General features: G+C 38.1%; 1 protein-coding gene across 1 annotated transcript; it reads left to right on the plus strand.

Moving 5' to 3' along the window:
- The first annotated feature begins 509 nt into the window (after positions 1-509).
- On the plus strand, positions 510-20,659 carry LOC127935808 (gastrula zinc finger protein XlCGF7.1-like). Its single transcript, XM_052533997.1, has 2 exons — positions 510-1,125; positions 19,162-20,659. The coding sequence occupies exons 1-2, from the start codon at positions 768-770 to the stop codon at positions 19,788-19,790; spliced, it is 987 nt and encodes a 328-aa protein (XP_052389957.1). The 5' UTR covers positions 510-767; the 3' UTR covers positions 19,791-20,659.
- The last annotated feature ends 869 nt before the right edge of the window (positions 20,660-21,528 follow it).

The following is a 21,528-nucleotide window of genomic DNA, read 5'->3' on the forward strand; positions in this document are numbered from 1 at the left end:
TGGTTAGTTTTAATTTTGAATGTTTATGATATCCTAACAAGAAAAGTAGGCTAAGGTTGTGTTTAAATGTGTTGCAGCTTGTTTCAGCAACTTATTATAAAAACCTAGCAGTCAAATCCATGAGTAGTAGCCTAATACGTTGTTTATATTTGAATTTAAATATGTCTATGAAAGATTGCTACTATAGCCTACTTGTGATAAAAGAGTATCATAACGCTGAAAAAGCTTTTTGATATGATTTTTATTTATTTATTTTTTTACATGATTTGATAATGGACAAAGCTTGTGTTTTGTGGTTTAAACTGCCGCGGATCAGTAGCGGACTGCAAACGCGTCCTGTGTGAAAGCACAATGAGTCCGTGCTGCTTCAGCACAACATACGTAACGCACACGGACTGCATACGCAGTGGAGACGGATTATATGTGAAACAGGCGTGAGTCCGTGCTACTGCAGACGCACTGTAGACGCCGCTTCACTCTCCAGTCCAGCGGGTGGCGCTAAAACACATTCGTTTGTTTGACAAACACCATTAGACCTCAGAGGAAGAAGATTAGTTTCACCGCGCTCTCTGTTGTTGTTGTTTTTTTCGTTATGTTAGTTTAATACAAACTCTTAGAAAAGTCGTTTCTGTAAATAAAGAAATACAGTTTTGAATCAGGTCAATAAATACCTGTAATATTCTCATCCTCAAAGTAGTGACTAAGTTTTAAAGCAAGCAGGAATATCTGGAGGAATATCATCTTAACTTAGATCTGCTGCTGTGAAGATGGAGTTTGTTAAAGAGGAGAGTGAAGAGAACACGAGAGAACCAGAAACCTGGAGAATAAAACAAGAGGAGCCAGAAACCTGGGGAATAAAACACGAGGAGCCAGACACCTGGGGAATAAAACACGAGGAGCCAGAAACTTGGGGAATAAAACACGAGGAGCCAGAAACCCGGGGAATAAAACACGAGGAGCCAGAAACCCGGGGAATAAAACACGACGAGGCAGAAACTGGGAGAAAAACCAGAAACCGAGAGAATAAAACACGAAGAGCCAGAAACCAGGAGAATAAAACACGATCCAGAAACTTGGAGAATAAAACACGAGGAGCCAGGAGAATAAAACACGAGGAACAAGGAGGTTGGTGTTTATTCTGCATTCATATTTAAATAACATCTGTGGTACATACCATGTCAACCCTCAAGTTTTTTTTCCGAGTTTTTCCACGTATTTTAGCTCTTTTCCCGTTGTCTTCCCGTTTTAGTATTTTCCTGTAAAATATCCTGTATTTTTACACTCTGATTGTGTTAAAGGGACAGTTCACCCAAAAATCTAAATTATGTCATTAATAACTCACCCTCATGTCTTTCCAAACCAGTAAGACCTCCGTTTATCTTTGGAACACAGTTTAAGATATTAGTCTAAAGGTCTACTGTCCATGTCCAGAAAGGTAAGAAAACATCATCAAAGTAGTCCATGTGACATCAGAGGGTCAGTTAGAATATTTTGAAGCATCGAAAATACATTTTGGTCCAAAAATAACAGAAACTCTGACTTTATTCAGCATTAATTGTCTTCTCTTCCGGTCTGCTGTGAGAGAGTTCAAAACAAAGCAGTTTGTGATATCCGGTTTGCGAACGAATCATTTGATGTAACCGGATCTTTTAGAACCAGTTCACCAAATCGAACTGAATCTAATGAACTAATAGCTAATCATTTTATGGTATCTAATGGGCAAAAAATATATATAAAATAATAATATTAATACTAATATTTTTCTTATTTTACAAATGTTCTGCCAATAGAGTAAGAAAAATATGGCAGTGGCTATTTACACTAAGTGGAATTAACATACTTTCTTAGCGATAGATCCTATTTACAGTAGGCTAAGTGCAAGTAGCATTTATTTTATAATTTTTTTAAATATTTTCTTAAACGGGGGGTGGGGGAAGGGTAGGGGGGTTTGGGGGTGGACACTAGTAAGAAGAGCATTTTTCCAGCGTGCATCAATGAAGTGTTTAAAAAGGGGGAGGAGATCGAAAGAAACTCTCAGTTTATCGAAGAAAACCTGCTCCTGACCAGGTTAGGTTCATTGAGTAAGTTACCATGGTATAAGTAAGCTCTCTTTCAGAAACAGTTTTGACTTACCCTGCTTTCTCGGATTTGACAAACCTCCCATTGTGAAACAGAAAATTTGAAACAGAAAATCCCTCATTTGAGGGTTAACATACTCAGAGTTTTCACTTAACCTCCTCTGTGAAACAGGCCCCAGTACACTGACTGAACTGCTGTGAAGAGAGAACTAAAGAAGAAGAACACAGAGCCGAGCCAGATAACGAACGAAACATTGACTCTTCACGAGAACTGGTTGCATCGGTTTTCGGATCACCAGTAGTCCTTCCGGACAGTTCGATTCAATAAACCGGATGAAGAAAACGGTTCACCGGTTCTTTTGCGCTCTAGGTAATGGCGTCATTGGTGATGATTGCCCTTGATTCAAGCCTTCGGTTTACCCGCGCTCATAACATTAGCACAGAATCAGTTCAGAATCAATCACCAAAAGAATCAGTTCAGTTCAGAAGCTCTGTGTGTCGGTCTGCTTCACGCTGAATCACACATGCGCAGTATCATCAGCTCCTCGGTTCTCGAATCGGACGCGTCTGACAGAAACGGTTCTTGACTCGTGAACGAGTCAATGTTTCGTTCATTATCTGGCTCGGCTCTGTGTTCATCTTCAGTTCTCTCTTCACAGCAGTTCAGTCAGTGTACTGTTTGAGTAAATGAATTACTCCGGGATATTGGTTTGTTTTAACTCAGAGGGAGTGTCAGCCACATTAAAAAAGTTAACAGCTTAAGTCATTTGTGGATTAATGTGTATTGGAGACGCGAACCGTTTAAAACGATTCAGTTGGATTTGGTGAACTGGTTCAAGAAGATCCGGTTACATCGAATGATTCGTTCTCGTACCAGATATCACAAACTGCTTTGTTTTGAACTCTCTCTCACAACAGACACGGAAGAGAAGACAATGCTGTATAAAGTCGTAGTTTTTGCTATTTTTGTACCAAAATGTATTTTCAATGCTTCAAAAAGTTCTAACTGACCCTCTGATGTCACGTGGACTACTTTGAAGATGTTTTCTTACCTTTCTGGACATGGACAGTAGACCGTACACACAGCTTCAATGGAGGGACTGAGAGCTTTCGGACCAAAATATCTAAAATATCTTAAACTGTGTTCCGAAGATAAACTGAGGTCTCACGGGTTTGGAACGACATGAGGGTGAGTTATTAATGACATAATTTAGATTTTTGGGTGAACTATCCCTTTAACTCAGAATGCGCAAATATCTGTGTCTGTGAACTGGCTTGCATTTGGGTTGCTAGAACTCCAGTAAAGCAGGTGGCAGTATACACTAGCTTAGGCTACTATCAAAGAAGAAGACAGTTGCAGGGGTGCCAGCAGGCGGGAGGAAGAGGGGAAAGTAGCGCGAAGCGAACTTCTAGAATAGATGAGTGTGTTGTGCGATGATGTATCAGGATGCCGATGGCCAAAATCACCAAATTAATCACCAACCAAAACCGAGGACATTATGCCAATATAAATGGGAGACCACCTTCCACTACCTGACAAGCAGCCATGTAGGTCCAAATTATGCCTACTGTAAAATATGTCGTTGATGGGAAAAACGACATTTCGCAGCACAAAATTATTATTATTATTAATATTACCATTTTCATAAATAAATCACTTTTAACATATCCATTGGTCTGTCAATATTGTATAGTTATAAATAGGGATGTCAACGATTAATCGATGATCGATTAATTGTCGATAAGAGATGCAATCGATTAAGGCTATCGATGGTCGGTTAACCGATTCAATGTTGGGCTGCGTGCGGCTCATGCGCACTCAACACGTGCGAGCGGCTGTGAGTGACGGTGACGATATATAAAAGCATCATCATTCACTCACAATGTACAAATTAAGCTTTTAATGTGATTTAAACTTTAAAGTACATTAAAATAGAAACAACATAAAAGTTCTTCAACATTAAATGCAATAGAAATGTAGTTACTAATCATTTCATCAGATAACTGTTTTATATCGTGCGCTTTGCAGGGCTGCGGGACACAGTGACAGGACAGGTAGTCTATTCATTCCTACAACTTGTTAATTCATTCCTACGAATTATTAATGTGGCAATTGTCCATGTTTCATTAATTTTGTTCCCTAAATAACCCATGATTTAAGTGAAATAAGGGAACAAATTAATAAATCGAACGAATTCTTAATTCATGAAATCTTTAATTTCCCTTCCCATTTTTACCACTGTAAGAGATGCGAAAACAGTTATTAAAAGCGAAAGATAATAAAATAAACCTGGGAAATTAGAGGGTTAGACTATGAAGATTTAGGAAAAGAAACAATGCCTAAATATACTGAATTTGTGGAAATTCGTGACCAACCGGCAAACCAGAACAAAGCCGCGTAAATGAAGACTATGGGGTCCAAAAGCATGGTCGCGATGTAACATTTTCCAGTTAACCTATTATTCCTCTAATAAACAAAGCTTTTATACCACACTTGTCATAATCAGATCTTATCATTTCTAAATAAATAATTGCTGGATTCAAAACAGCGATTCATAGGCGCTGTGACCGACACATTCCTGGAGCATTCAGTTTAAATAGACCGTAGTATACCGGTCCACTCTGCTGTTATGCCAAGGACGTTTTTGCTCATATGAAGAGGATCATCTTTTCCGTCTATATGCGAATGCGTGTTAAGTACAAGCCTAGTTTACATTATAAATAATAGTTTAACATTCAAATACATTGCGAATATGGAAACATTTCGATTTGTGCCGAATGAGACATGAGCAATAACCTCCAAATAAATCTAGCCAAATCCGCGCTCGCTCATCCTCGACTGCACGCATGCACTGTCACGATCTAATGCGCTGTATGCCGGATTTTAAAAAATCTGACATTTTCTAGGACAGAATCCAGCAGGATCAAATTAATGTGAGCAACAGTGTGTTTTGGTGCAGCAGCGCCGATGTAGTTCACTTAATGTGCAGCGCAGTCACACGCGCTCCACATTTCGGATAATTTTATACAATAATGTCAGTTGAAAACATCGCAATTGTGCTTTAAAATACAACAACGAGCACCACAAAACCATTTAAAGAGGCGCGTTCAGCGTTCTCCGTGCGGGATTGGAAACTGTCAACAAAGTAAAATGACCTCAAAAGTATGGCGCGCTCTCTTCATTTTATCAAATGATCATAATCGCATCTATTCATTTTATAATCCTGCTACTAGCATTTTATTCAGACTAAAACCTCTTTAATTCAAGTGAGAAAGCGTTTTGTGTGTGTGTGTGGCTTTTGCACATCCTGTCATACCGCTGACTGTGTGCCTGCAATAGACGCATTTTGCAGTATTATGGTTAACGATTAATCGATTAATTGATCGTTAATTTTGATCATGGAAATAATCGAAATTTGACATCCCTAGTTATAAACTCTTTAGACCGTTAATGATTAGTGCTTTTTTAAAGTTTGTGGGTAAGAGTCGTATTTAAAAAATCCCTTATTTTGGGGATGGATTCCGGAAAGTCTCTCTTATTTTCAATTTTGACAGCGGTACATATATCCTTTATGTAAAAATAAGATGTTAACTATCATTAAATTGTCTTAAATCAATGTTTTAAAATACTTATGGAAATGCAGCTGCACTGACACTGAAGAGATTTAATTATAAATTTTAATTAGACTTTATTTTTGCTTTTTGAAAATCAAGAAACTGTATTGAACTTACAGCCTGGGAGACTGAATAAGTTTTTACACTAGTTGTAGAAACCAGCGTGGTAAAGTTATGTTCGGGAGATTCGAGAAGGGTTTGTCTTGGGAGATTCGCTTTCGTGTGCCACTACTTGACAGTCCTACAGAAATACCACAACCACGATTAGTTTTTTACAATATGCAACAACTTTATATCAACATTAAAATATTATTTAAAAACCGCCTAAGTGTATTATAGCAGCATATTTAAATCAAGGAAAGCTTGGACGTTCTATAGCGGCACTTCTGACAATTCAACCGATTGTGTTAAAAACGTCCAATGCATTTTAACTAAAGTGACTTCTAACATTTCTAACATTTAAAATAAAACATTGCCAAACTGTAAGGCATGTATAACTAGAGACAATTTATAAGAGACATGCCACTTCCTCAATCCTCCATACAACTGTATAAGGAAAACCTGTAACGGCAAAGATGGCGGTTGTATGCACATGTCCGCCCCTCCCGCTGGAAAGCCAATCATCTGCTTTTAACAGTCAAGCCGGAAAACATTTAAAGGGTGGGTGAAATGCTATTTCATGCATACTGAGTTTTTTACACTGTTAAAGAGTTGGATTCCCATGCTAAACATGGACAAAGTTTCAAAAATTAAGTTGTACGTTTGAAGGAGTATTTCTGTTCCAAAAATACTCCTTCCGGTTTGTCACAAGTTTCGGAAAGTTTTTTTCGAGTATGGCTCTGTGTGACGTTAGATGGAGGGGAATTTCCTTATATGGGTCCTGAGGGCACGTTTGTCGGAAGAGCGCGCGCTCCCGTTTAGCAGAGCAGAGAGAGGCTGTGCACAGACAATCACTGATCAGAGCTAGAGCGTCGCGAAATGTCACAAAAGGAGTGTGTTTTTGGTTGCCAGGGCAAGACAACCCTGCACAGATTACCAAAAGAGAAACAGCATTAAGGGACCAGTGGATGGAGTTTATTTTTACAGACCATCAACGGAGTTGTGCAAGTGTTTGTGTTTGTTCCCTGCATTTCTAAAATGCTTGTTTTACAAACAAAGCCCAGTTTGACGACGGATTTGCGTATCGTTTATTTCTTAAGGATGATGCAATCCCAACGAAAAAGGGTCACGATTGTGTGTTGGAACCGCAGGCGGTGAGTAAAACTGCTTAAAATATCTCTGCCTCCTTGTTAGTGCGTCCGCCTCCCATCGGAGACCCGGGTTCGAGACCCGCTCGGAGCGAGTCCTTGCTGCTGCTGCTCTCATTCAGTTTCAGCCTTCACAGCTGTCACAGCTTTCAAACGCTCTCAACGCAACTGGCGCTCGTGATTCTTTAGCTCCGCCCACACGTCACGCCTCCAGGCGCTCGTGTTTTTCCGGGAAAAATCGGTACAGACTATCTTTCTCTTATGAATATAATAAAACTAAATACTTTTTGGAGTTATGAAGGATGCAGTACTACTCTATAGGTACTCAAGATTAACATGATATTGAGTGAAAACGAGCATTTCACCCCCCCTTTAAGCCTATCGTCTGCTTCTGACGCATGCGCAAAGTTGAGGTATTACGACAGCGGAGACGGTTTGGTGACAGCGAGATGTGGTGTGTGCAAGATCTGGTGGAATCCGCATATAAAGAGGCTGATAACCACGTGAAGGCACCAGACTACCAGTTAAAGCATTTTATATCGACCACAAATATGTTACCTTACATTCTAAGTAAAAGACACCATCATTCTGGATAGAGACGTAAATTAAGTTGGTGTCGTGAATAGGGCTGTAGCTATCGAATAATTTAGTAATCGAGTATTCTACCGAAAAATCCATCGATTAATTGAGTAATCGGATAAAATGTTTTTTTGCTTAATTAAAGTGCAATATTAAATATGCAAGAGAAAATAAGACTCTTGGGTCTCTTAAAATGAACAACCAAGTTCCCTTTTTTAGAAAAAAAAAATATATATTTTTTAAATTACTAGAATGCATTACGGTGGGAGACATATAAGCCTGAAAAAGTTTTTATTTTTTTACTTCAAATATTAGGCATAAAAAATATTGAGTTGTGTTGTACTGACTCTTGCATTTCCCAAAGTATATGTGGTCTTTTAGATTTTGTATTTGAAATTGGATTTATACACCAATTTGTTGAATTCGTGCCTAAAATTGTCATATGGTGTGACATAAAAGTTATTCTATAGAAAATGAAAATGGAATATACTCTGCCTAAGTAACTAATTTCAACATAAATCGTTATCATTACTATCTTAAGATTAAACATTTATTTTGTGCATATTCAATAGATTTTGTATTGTTTTTCTAAATCATCATGCAAAGTAAGTCATCTCTTCTCAGCCTTTCCAGATATTTTAGATTAATTATGTTAAACCCAGTTATAAATCTATGAATGCTTGTGACTCTTGCTGATACTATTTCTCTTGTGTTCCACTGACTTTTTTATGATTATTAAGAAAGTATTTTTACTGGCACAATTCTGAATGTCACACCAAATGATATAGTGTCACGCTATATGATGAACTGCGCCACTCCACAATTTGTCAACGCAAAAAACTGTATTTTATTTGCATTCAATTAATTCAATTCAGTTAACATTAATAAGACAAAAAAAAACATACTAACATTGTCTTAAAACTTTTTCAATTATAAGAAACTCAGAAATATGAGTAAATCAAACACCATCTCATTTCAATAACATTAAACATGAACAATTAAAAATTAGAGGAGTGTGTTGTAACAGCAATTCTAATTGTTTAACAATAAAAAACTAATCAATTTCCAATTAGTTGAAAGTTTTAAATTGAAAATTCATAAATATTAGTAAAACCAGATACAGTATAAAACATACAATGTATCATTTGCCTATGAATTATACAATGAGTCTTGAGACCTCCTCTCTCCTTGCATGGTCAGCATTGCGTCTTGCCCTGTATTTTTTTTTTTTTTGTCCTCTCTTTACCTGAGATTTCTGCCTGACAGACAAAACATTGCATCTTTTAATAGACAAAGCATTGCAAATATGGTAAAACATGGTTAAATTAAGTATAAAATTGAAAATAAATACATTAATTGTATAGGTAATTTAATGTTCACTATTACATTCATTGAATATGTTTTGAATAGTTATTTATTTATCATTAAAAAAGGTGTATGTAATATTGTGTGACAAATATATCATATGGTGTGACTTAGAAAATCAGTCACACAATATGATACAGTGTCACACCATTTGACGTTTTGTTCAGTTAAGCTAATCTCTTGGTTAACTAAAAACAGCTAGCTTATACTTAGCATGTAAATTGCCACATGGCAGGGATGATTTTTAAGAATTAATAAGTAAAATTTGTATAAAAGTGTTTAATTTATATGTAAAAAAATGTCACACTATAAGACACAAAACATTGACCACTAGTGAGCATTAGGGATGGGCATTCGATTAAATTTTCTTAGTCGATCGTCGGGAGAATTAACGATCGACTATCGATTAATCATTAATATTTTTTATAATATAATTATTTAATTTTTATAATTAAAAAATGCAATGAATACAAAAATACAGCGTGTTTTTCCTCGGTGAGACCTTTATTACAAGATCAACTTGTGGCAGACAGTTAAACTACGTTCAGGCAAACCGAACATATATCCGCGTGCATATGCAGTGCTCTAGCAGCGGAACCTGCAGCTGCTAGCAGGCGTTCTTAAACAGAGACCTCATTTGTTCCAAAACAATAATAATGATAAAAGAATCATGTTAAACAATGACATAAAAAAACATTATAATACTTAGATCTGACAGATTTTGTCAAAATGTAACTCAAAACTATCCAAGCCAGAAGAAAAGGCCAGATATTAGCCTTCCTAACAATTACACTAACGTAACAAATTATGCTACTTAAAGCCTCATGAAAAAGAACTAACTTTAGTAATTAGCATACAACGTCTGCACGAGTCTACGGATTTTTGTTGAGAAATACCGTATAAGCATGTTGATATGATCTGGTGTCAGACGCGACCGCAACCATGGTGACCGTCAGTCCAGCCGCCGAAAACACCCACTCTGAGGGAACTGACGTTGCCGAGATGCACAGGTACATCATTTGAGTCGTGGCCGAGTTGTACTTAAACACCCCATCACAATGTTTGCAGTTAACTAGTTCGCTTTTTAAATCAAAATGGTCCCACGCCACACTTAGCCGTGACATCTTCATGATTACTCTTTGAAATCAAAACGGAAGATCACAGATAACCGAGTAGGGTGTCAAATATTGCACCCTGGTGGTAAAATATTTAATTGCTGCCACACAGTGAAATTCATGTAATTGCTTCAAGACTCGCACTACGCAACGCAACCTGCATTAGATAAAAAAATGCTTTAGATTAATCAATAACAAATTAACACGATCAAGGAAAATCTTAACGATCAATTATCGATCGTCGATTAATCATGCCCATCCCTAGTGAGCATATCAGATAAAGAGCTTTTCAATAAAAAATGTAAAAGCCAGAACTCACTTCTTGATATTTTAAACCCCTCCAGAGATGACACTGCAACTTCCTGGTTGAGTGTTGACTTCTTCACCATAATGATGTCCAAATTATTGCCCGTTCAAAATATCAATTGCAGTGTCACACCATATGATGCCCATTTTACGGACAAAATGTATTTGGCCATAACTTGCTTTAAAATCATACACATACATCAACACTTTATGTGTCTGTTGAAATAGCCTAATTTTGTTACTTAAACTGTAAATCCATCAATTATTTATACTTTGCTGATATATAATGTCATATTAGTAAGGTCACACATACCCTGGACAGTCACACCACATGACAAATTTGATGTTTAGATAAAAATTTTAAGTAGAGGTCTTTAAACACCAACTACAGCTATGGTATGCTGTAATCAGGAACTTGGTTTAAAAGTCCATGCATGGTTTCACACCGAGTGCTTTAAGCCAATATATTCATGAGAATATAATTGTCTCTTTCTCAATGTGTGTGCAAGCCTTTTGCTGGAATGGATGTGGCCGGAATACACAGCATGGTCTTTGCCAGCTTTGCCAGTGGACAGGGGATGTTCTCCGAAATACATCAAGATCTGTGGAATAAATGTGTTTTGTTTTGGTTATTTATCTTTGCAAAAAGTTTCTGTTTTAAAAGTGGTCTATCATGTGAACTGCCTTATTGTGGAAATTGTTAAATAAGAGAAAAAAAAAAAAGATTCTTGCCTACATCCTTCTGCACAGCTTGGTTTAACTGCTGCTCTTCATCTTCCTCATCACTGGAGTTGGAGTCTGATCACAGTATGTCGAGGAACGATTTGACCTTCTTGACATGCGCTTCTGGAGAGTTGTGTGCTGTGCTGGATGCTCCATTTTCTCTTGCAGTGGGCTGCTTCATTTGCTTTTTGTCAGCAACAGCTAGTGCCATGATTTGTACTGTGCTTTGGACCTTGAATACTTGGTCAGCAGTCAAGAACTTTAGTTTTTGAAACCTGGGATCTATAGCAGTAGCAAGTATGGTAATGTTTGGAGATTCAGGTGTAAACTCTGTCAGTCCTTGCCATCTTGCTGTGATCTGTTCTGTCGCATGAGCCTGGAATGACCTCACTGGTGCAGTCTCAGGATCTGGACTCTGTACGGTGATCTTAAGATTGTGCACTAGCTGTGGAAGTGCAGAAAGTGTAACATTGCTGTCCGCTCAGAAACAATGTTGCTGCTTCAAAAGGCTCAAGAACCTCGCACAGCTCTTCAATCAGGCTCCACTGTTCAGGCTTGAGACCAAGGTAGTGTTATGCTCTCTAAGTCACTGCTGGGTCAGAGAGTGTAGCAGTCACTGGCCATCTTTGTTCTAGCAGCCTGGACAACATCTGATAGGAGCTGTTCCACCGTGTGCATACATCTTGCACTAGCATGTTTGTCTCTGTGCCCATTTGCTCCTGCTTCTCCTTCAACTTGGTGCATGCTAATTCACTCTTTTTAAAATGTTCATCAAGGCATCTTAAAGAAGCCACACACTTGGAGATAGCTTGGTGGATCTTTGTACAACCAAGTTGAGGGTGTGCCCTGCACATCGCCATGATGCCCATCCATGCCTTTCTTGCAAAATCTTTGCTGCTGCTACGACATTAGCACTTGTCGTGAACAACAGCCTTGATTTTCTCTGGTGAAATGTTGAATTTGGCAATTACATCCTCAATACTCATGGCTGTGCATAAATCCTATTCATGGCAATCAAACTAAAATGAACAAAGACTCAAATTGGAGCACATTAGGCTTAGGGACGTGATTTATAACATGTATTCAACATTCAGTATTCAAACAAAAGTATCAACTGAGTATTCAGAGACATGGTGTAAAGAAAGTTTCAAAAAAAAGTTGTGAATAATTGAATAATTTGTAGTATGGCTGCACAATATTGAAGAGAAATGTGATATGCGATAACTTGCAAGATACTATGTTTGATAATTAATTCATAATCTCATTAATGCGGTATTGCGGTGATGCGGTTATCGTCACACCCCTAGCTTACACACAATAAGCTTGAACCTTACACATCGTGTTTTGTAGCTGAAAACCTTTAACAATGCATGCAAACAAACAAAAGTGCAGATTAAAAGCAAAAAAAAAAAAAAAAAGTGAACCAAGAAAAAAACGTAAAGCAGCCTGCATGCATTTAGGCTATTGTAGAACGTAGCCTACACTTAACTTTTAAACTTTTAAACTGTCAGCAAATCTTTTTTCCTTTTTTTTGTTTTTGTTTTACATGTTCTTGTTAAGAAATACGGGCATGTAAACATGATCGGGGGGGAAAGTCGGCTCCTTAGTCTGTTAACAATAAGGCAGACTGCGGAGGAAACGCACTCTGACGGCACAGACATTGGCATGACTCACACATAACTGTGTGCTAAGCGAATAAGCTTTGTGGAGCGCTTTGTGTTTTCGTTTCACCACTGAATGGGATCCTCATCTGGTTGAATACATGGCTCCAGCAAGAACTGTTCCCACTCGTCTCGGCTGGACTCTCTGTAATCACCGCTGAAGAACTGGCTCAGCCTTTACCGACGAGTGATGTTCAAAAAAGTTTTTTTTCTTACTTCTCTCGTGTTTTCATCGAGAAACCTGAGATGTTTGTGCCGAGTGTCTAGGGCAGACGCGATAAGAGTTTTCACTGCATTCTCCAAGTTAGCGGTGTTCATTCGTTGCTTGAGAGATGCCGCAACAATGTTCTTGAATTCGGTCACTTTCTGTGATTCTCCAGGGCATATTTGAAGTACTGTAGAAGACTGCAGTTCTCAGGGGCCATTCACATATTGCATCTTTTGCACGCTCAAGTTCGTTATTTCCAATGTAGGCGTGTGGTAAGCACCCGTTTTTTTCCAGGCTCGTCCGCACTGCATCGAGTTAAAAACATCTCAACATTTGAGAATGCTGCAAGCGCACAGCAGGTCATGTGACAAGAACTAACCATTCAGCTTCATCCTTTCCCGTAACAACGTTGAAAGCTCAGCCGGGATGAAGGAACAGCTGATCATAGCTGTATATGGATTGCCATTTTGAAATAAATTTAATAGCAGAGCTACTGAAAGCGATTTTTAGTGCTGCAAATCCATTTATCCTTTGCTGAAATTTCTGCGTCTTCATGGAGAGAGTGCCTCATTGGCAAACGCCTCAGGAACACTTCTGCCCGTGCGCTTTGGAAAGAAGGTAAAAGCGGCGCGCCTAGCGTTTTCCACACGTTTTTAGGCGCAATATGTGGACGGCCCCTTATTCATTCATTAATAATTTTTTGCTTGCATATATCTTCAAATATGCCGTGGAGAATCACAGAAAGTGACCAAATTAGGTTTTACTGTGAACCTTTTTTAAAAATAATTATTATTTACTTTTTTTGCGAAATTCGAATATCATTTTTATTTATCGAATAATTAGAGCAGAACGAATATTCGAATGTTCGACTATCCGTGCACACCCCTAGTATAAGTAAGGGCGATATTGGCAAACTTTCACCTGTAGTAAGTTAGTCTTGAAACTAAAAGTGTACCACAAACCTAAAGCTTGTAGATTTTGAATTCAGGCATATAAACCCAACTCTCTCTAAACTAAATACCTGGCCTGGTGCCAGCCTGGCTGGATTTAAATTATTTACGACACTAGATGAGAAATTCCAGAGTCACGTGAGCAGCCTCAAAGGAGAAACGAAACGCCCACATTCCTAAACACACACACAAACTTTTCTTTATGCTCTTTATGTAAGCCCTTAATGATATGTATTTTTATTAGGTTGGTGCTTTGCATAAAATGGTTAATCCTTGTTATGCGAAGATTATAAGTTGCTGACTTGTAAATTGGAAATGCTTCTCCTAATTTAATGTTCTCAAATAAGAGTCATGAAATAAATGTATTAAGTATTGCGTTTTGGTGCATTAGATGTTTTCCATAATCAAAAATTGGAGCATCTACAATTTTATCATGTGTCAATCTTTAAATGTGTGTAATTCTGCATATGAATCTAACGTCGTGTTTCTATCAGTTATATATGTCATCTTTGGTATCTTTGGAATTGTCATGTTGTGACCCAACTATCCACCTATGTGAAAGGTGTGTAAAATGTATTAATCTGGAATTACGAACTTGCTTTAATATCACTGCTGAAATCTTATTAGCCAGAACATTTACATTTACATTTAATAATTTAGCAGACGCTTTTATCCAAAGCGACTTACAAATGAGAACAATAGAAGCAGTCAGGTCAACAAGAGAACAACAACAGTATACAAGTGCCATGACAAGTCTCAGTTAGTCTAGTATAGAACGCATAGCCAGGTTTTTTTTTCTTTCTTTTTTTAAATGAAAAGACAAGAAAAGGAAAAGTGCTGGTGTTAGTTGGTTAAGTGCAGGCGAAAAAGAGTCTTTAGATGTTTCTTGAAAATGAGTAAAGACTCGGCTGTACAAATTGAGATTGGGAGGTCATTACACCAGCTGGACACAGTCCAGGAAAAGGTCCGTGAGAGTGATTTTGAACTTCTTTGGGATGGCACCACAAGGCTTCGTTCACTTGCAGGGCGCAAACTTCTGGAGGGCACATAAGATTTAACCAGTGAGTTTAGGTAAGTTGGTGCCGTGCCAGTGGTCGTCTTGTAGGCAAGCATCAGTACCTTGAATTTGATGCGAGCAGCTACTGGTAGCCAGTGTAACCTGATGAGGAGAGGAGTAACGTGAGCTTTTTTGGCTCATTGAAGACAACCCTCGCTGCTGCATTCTGGATCATTTGCAGAGGCTTGACAGTACATGCAGGAAGGCCCGCCAGGACAGGTCTGCTTTGTTAACTGCAGACTGGCAGTTCCAGAGACCAACTGGAATAGAGAGCATAGTAGTAGAGGTCAGAGGGACATGGCGTAGGTTTGTCAGACAGGCCTTCCTGCGACGTACATAGCGTGCTCTCCGAGTGTTAGTAGTGATAGTAGAGATCTGAAAGCACATAGTGACTACAAGTGTAAGATATTTGAGAAGCTATCCAAAAAGTAAAGAAAGAGAAAAGCAATACTCAAGTGCCCTGTCGGTGTCCTTGCTCGGTGGAGTCGCGCAGGTAGAGTTGATTGTCTTTACACTCGTCGGTCTTCACACGAGGGCTGCCGCGACCGCTGCCGCGGTGAAACGTGCAGCTTTTGTATTTGCCTGATTACCTGTGATTGAAGTCAGCTGGCCACGCCTCACTATTTAGCAGATTGAAACTGGGGAGTCCCACGATAGGCAAACGCAAAACCAAGTGCCACTTTCAGCACGTATTTACCAGGGTAAGACACACACAATTTAAAACAAAAACTTTCCTAGCAATGACTATCACACTTTAGTCTAATGAGAAAACGACACTAAACACTCACAAGCTGCTGTCCTTCTCTGTCACTCGACCGTTTCTTCTGACAAGTGCTTGCAAAACAGCTAATTAAGTACTTTCACTGGCTTTGGCCACGCCTCACTATTTAGCAGATCGAAACTGGGCAGTCCCGCGATAGGCAAACGCAAAACCAAGTGCCACTTTCAGCACGTATTTACCAGGGTAAGACACACAATCGCGCAGAACTTATTAGAGTGGGTGTTTCCCTAGAGACAAAGGAACTTTTTCCTGCTTCAGATCGCGGACTTTCATTGGTTGTTCATGCGAACAGAGGCGTGAACCAGTCGAGCCATAAGGACTGACCCAGGAAGTTCCTTCCGCTCTTCTATTCTCCTCTTGCGCTCTGACCCCGCTCGTCCTTCTTCGCGGCCTTTGTCCGCTCTCCTATCACCGTTGATCTCAGCACGGCAGCTGAGAGAAATGCCTGTTCTCATTGCTCCTTCAAGAGCTTTCATCTCCGTTGTTTTCATTTCTTTTCCTTACTAAGTTTATTCACCTATTCACCTCTCCACACGAGGAAGACGAATTCTGAAACATTGCTTTGTTAAACTTTTCAAATATCGTGCGATTCCGCAGCAGCCCCCGGAAGACACGAAAAAAACAAAGGACCACGCTCACACGCACGCTGGTCTGGCGAGTCACAAAAGACCACGCTCACACGCACGCTGGTCACATGCAAGTATCATGCTCTATGGAGATCTAAAGTTTGTCTATTACTTTTCCAAGGTGATTTGATTCGTTGTTGTCTTTCAAGGGTTACTGTCTGTGAGTTTGCATAACTGAGCGCGTAATTCTGTGATCGCGCCTGATTCTCTTACCTCTCTCTCTCTCTCTCTCTCTCTCTCTCTCTCTCTCTCACTCATTTGGATTCCGTTATGTCTTGTACAAAGTTTACTGTCTGTATTGTCGTACGTGTATTTACTCTGTGTGATTTGTAGTTTGATGTATTATTAGTTCAATTATTAAAAAACCAATATATATTCATGATTGCCTTTGTCTTACACGCTCATATCGCGAGTCAATGAAATGTCTGATCTTTAGCTACAAGCTCTTTACTTTTTAGTAAACAAAATTTCATAAATATAGGATAATGTTTTCATGGCCAGAGAATATTTTTCCTTGAATTATAAGAAGTAATAACTTTATTGAAAGTTGATCAATTAATCTTACGGCCGTTTGCTGGACAAACCACTGTTTCATTTGCGGTAATTTACAGTGAGATATCACTATAATTGATATGATGAATGGAGTATTGACATATTAATGAGTAAATTACAGTGCCTATATAAGTTATTGATACACAATTGACCTATTTTTAGATTATAAGTTGCTGACTCGTAAATTGGAAATGCTTCTCCTAATTTAATGTTCTCAAATAAGAGTCATGATTCTGTAACCCCACTCCTGACCAGCTCATAAAACTTTATGATCCCACTGGGAAACAGGACAGGAAAAAGCCAGCTCACTGGCACCTTCTCTCAATGTATTCTAAACTGGTACCTTTTCTCAATATATTCTACATGTATTAAGTATTGCGTTTCGGTGCATTAGATGTTTTCCATAATCAAAAATTGGAGTATCTACAATTTTATCATGTGTTAATCTTTAAATGTGTGTAATTCTGCATATGAATGTAACGTAAATTAATCTTACGGCCGTTTGCTGGACAAACCACGGTTTCATTTGCGGTAATTTACAGTGAGATATCACTATAATTGATATGATGAATGGAATATTGACATATTAATGAGTAAATTGTAATAAGTTATTGATACACAATTGACCTATTTTTCATCTTCAATAATATTAATGTAACTGTATATGAGATATATGTGTTAATCATATTCCTGATTAATTATTAAAATTCCCTATATATCATTTGAGTTAATTATTATGTACAACCCAGTGCGGCTACATTGGCAAACTTTCACCTGTTTGAAGTCAATCTTGCCACTAGGAATGTACAAAGCCGATTCCAAAAGAGTTGGGACACTGTATAAATTGTGAATAAAAACAGAATGCAATGATGTGGGAGTTTAAAATTTTAATATTTTATTCAGAATACATCAGATTACATATCAAATGTTTAAACTGAGAAAATGTATCATTTTAAGGAAAAAAAAAAAAGGTGATTTTAAATTTCATGACATCAACACATCTCAAAAAAGTTGGGACAAGGCCATGTTTACCACTGTGTGACATCCCCTCTTCTTTATATAACAGTCTGCAAACGTCTGGGGACTGAGGACACAAGTTGCTCAAGTTTAGGAATAGGAATGTTGTCCCATTCTTGTCTAAAACAGGCTTCTAGTTGCTCAACTGTCTTAGGTCTTCTTTGTCGCATCTTCCTCTTTATGATGCACCAAATGTTTTCTATGGGTAAAAGATCTGGACTGCAGCCTGGCCATTTCAGTACCAGGATCCTTCTTCTAGGTAGCCATGATGTTGTAATTACAACATAAGTTCAGACACAGCTGGATGCATTGCGGTAATACGAATTTCAGCAGAAAATGCAATAAAATGCATATAGAAGTCATTCCTATGTTGAAATTACTCTTTGTGTAAGGTAGAGAACAGTATTGTCTTATGATGTTTTTATATATTACTAAATTGCATGTTTAATATTTAAACAGGTTCATCATGAGAATATTCAACAGGTTCGTGACAATGACCCAATCAGTGATCTGTGATGTGTAATTAATAGGGCTGAAACGATTCCTCGAGTAACTCGATTACAAAAAATGATCGAGGCAAATTCTTTTAATTTATTTTAAATCTCACGTCAGGTTCTTTCGCAATAATTTTTTTTTATATGACAACGCGTTTACGTCACCCACAAAGCGGAATGAGACACGAGCGCTGCGTCCGAAATCGCATACTGCAAGGAGTCAGCAGTGTTTTGTTTTGAGGGCTCGGGCAAACGTCAAGAGAACGTCGTGGCGTTTGTCCATTGCAAGATAGAGCTGGCATACCACAACTAGGGTCCTATAATTTCTGCGAAAAAAAAAAAAAAAAGCGGATGGAATTGCGGAATCCAGTCATAAAAACGGAATTTACTGTTTAACGCGGAATGGCACGGAATTTGACAATTTTTGAATGAATTAATCAAAAAGAGGTCATTGCACTTAGATCAAATCATGGTAGCCCTAGTAATTATTCGAGTTCAGTCATATTGTATTTGTCTCAATGTTGTGTGTGTGTGAAAATCAGTGACCAAACTAAACCTTGTTTCTCCCAATGATATGAATGTAATATGTTATTTCAATTGTTAAATCAAAGATCAAAGAACAAACCTTGTTTGCTGGTGCTGTCAGTGTGTAGTGTTTATTTTACAAACTGATATCACCATCTATTGACCTGTCAGTATAATGCAGTGTTTTTAATTATTTTCTTTGTACTGTGTTAAAATAGGTGTTATTTTAAATTTACCATTTTATTTTCTTTCTTTTTTATAGGCTTGATGAAAATGAAAGAAGAAAGGCAAGATCTGAATGAGGTGGAGGGGAAATATCAGGATCAGAAAGGTCATGATGTCAATGGAGAAAAATCTGTGAGTTGCAGCTTTAAAAAAAGAGAAGTCAAAAGGCCTTTCAGCTGCTCTCAGTGTGGAAACACTTTCACATGTAACAAAACTCTTAAGAATCACATGTTAATTCATACTGGAATAAAGCCTTTCAGCTGCTCTCAGTGTGGAAAGAGTTTCACATATAACCGTAATCGTATTAGGCACATGTTAATTCATACGGGAAGTAAGCCTTTCAGCTGCTCTCAGTGTGGAAAGAGTTTTATACGGAAAGCACACCTTAAGAGTCATTTGTTAACTCACACTTCAGAAAAGCCTTTCAGTTGCTCTCAGTGTGGAAACACTTTTACACGCAAAGAAAGCCTTGGGAATCACATGTTAATTCATACTGGAAAAAAGTCTGTCTTCTGCTCTCAGTGTGGAAAGGGTTTTATATATAAAGTAAGCCTTAGGAACCACATGATAATTCATACTGGAAAAAAGCCTTTCAGCTGTTCTGAGTGTGGAAAGAGTTTCACATGTAACCGTAATCTTATTAGGCACATGTTAATTCATACTTGAATAAAGCCTTTCAGCTGTTCTGAGTGTGGAAAGAGTTTTACAGTGAAACCAAGCTTAAATAATCACGTTAATTCATACTAGGAAAAAGCCTTTCACCTGCCCTCATATTGAAATACTTTTACACAGAAAGGACAATTTAATACTCATTTTGTAACTCACAGTTTATAAAATCCTTTCTGCTTCTCTCAGTGTGGAAAGTTTTTTATGTGGTGTCATGCTTTCTTGAAACATACTGTAAAGGCACAATATGTAATTTTCACCGCTGGAGGGCATGTATTAAAAATAAGCCGTCTAAATGAAACAAGGCCAACGAACAAGCATGACACACATATAGCTTGAAAGCTTTTATTATGCCACAGTTAATCACTTCTTCTGCTTCCAGTTGTGCGTACGACAGGTAAAGCAGTACTGTTTTATCATACTAGATACGTTTTAAAGTCCTTTTATAATGCTACACGGTGTGGTCGTCACCGGTCTATTAAAACGCATAACATATTAAAGCGTCTTTGGTGTTTCCATGTTTTCTACAAAACCGGAAATTGAACATTTTTTTTTTCTCCCAATACTGAGGTTTTGTGTAAGAGGGGGCAGCAAAGATTGTACTGCTTGCGGAAACTAAGGTTATTTAATGTCAACAAAACATTGATGTGCATGTTCTACAGATCCTATATTGAGTTACTGTTATCTTTTTCACTGTTGTGCTGGTTTAATTCTCTAAAAGTGAAAAACATGAATTGTCTTGATGATTGTAAACCAGGGAAGTAAAATAACTTTCATTTATCCCCTCAGTTTTAAAGTTTGTTATGTGAAATGTTTGATTGCTGCAACCAAATTACCTCTGGGGAATAAATAAAATGATCTGAACTGAACCTGCTCTGTGTAGAAAGTGTTTTTTGCTCTTTAAAGACATTTTAAAGATGCCCATTTTGATATGTTGATATGACTCTTTAGGGTCTTAATAAAAAGTCTATAACATACTTGAGATAAAATGTCTTAATTGTAGTTTAAAACAACACAGTTTTTATCAGTATCTGTTGAATTTTTTCTCAATTAAGAGATTTCAGAAGAAAAAAAAACACTTATAGTAAGAAGAGCATTTTTCCAGCATGCATCAATGAAGTGTTTAAAAAGGGGGAGGAGATCGAAAGAAACTCTGGGTTTATCGAAGAAAACCTGCTCCTGACCAGGTTAGGTTCATAGAGTAAGTTACCATGGTATAAGTAAGCTCTCTTTCAGAAACAGGTTTGACTTACCCTGCTTTCTCGGATTTGACAAACCTCCCATTGTGAAACAGAAAATTTGAAACAGAAAATCCCTCATTTGAGGGTTAACATACTCAGAGTTTTCACTTAACCTCCTCTGTGAAACAGGCCCCAGTACACTGACTGAACTGCTGTGAAGAGAGAACTAAAGAAGAAGAACACCGAACCGAGACAGATAACGAACGAAACATTGACTCTTCACGAGAACTGGTTGCATCAGTTTTCGGATCACCAGTAGTCCTTCCGGACAGTTCAATTCAATAAACTGCTTGACGAAAACGGTTCACCGGTTCTTTTGCGCTCTATGTAATGGCGTCATTGGCGATGATTGCCCTTGATTCAAGCCTTCGGTTTACCTGGGCTCATAACACTAGCACAGAATCAGTTCAGAATCAATCACCAAAAGAATCAGTTCAGTTCAGACCCTCTGTGTGTCGGTCTGCTTCACGCTGAATCACACATGTGCAGTATCATCA

The sequence above is a fragment of the Carassius gibelio genome, chromosome A19 (genome assembly GCF_023724105.1).
Source record: "Carassius gibelio isolate Cgi1373 ecotype wild population from Czech Republic chromosome A19, carGib1.2-hapl.c, whole genome shotgun sequence".
In the NCBI taxonomy this organism is placed as follows: domain Eukaryota; kingdom Metazoa; phylum Chordata; class Actinopteri; order Cypriniformes; family Cyprinidae; genus Carassius; species Carassius gibelio.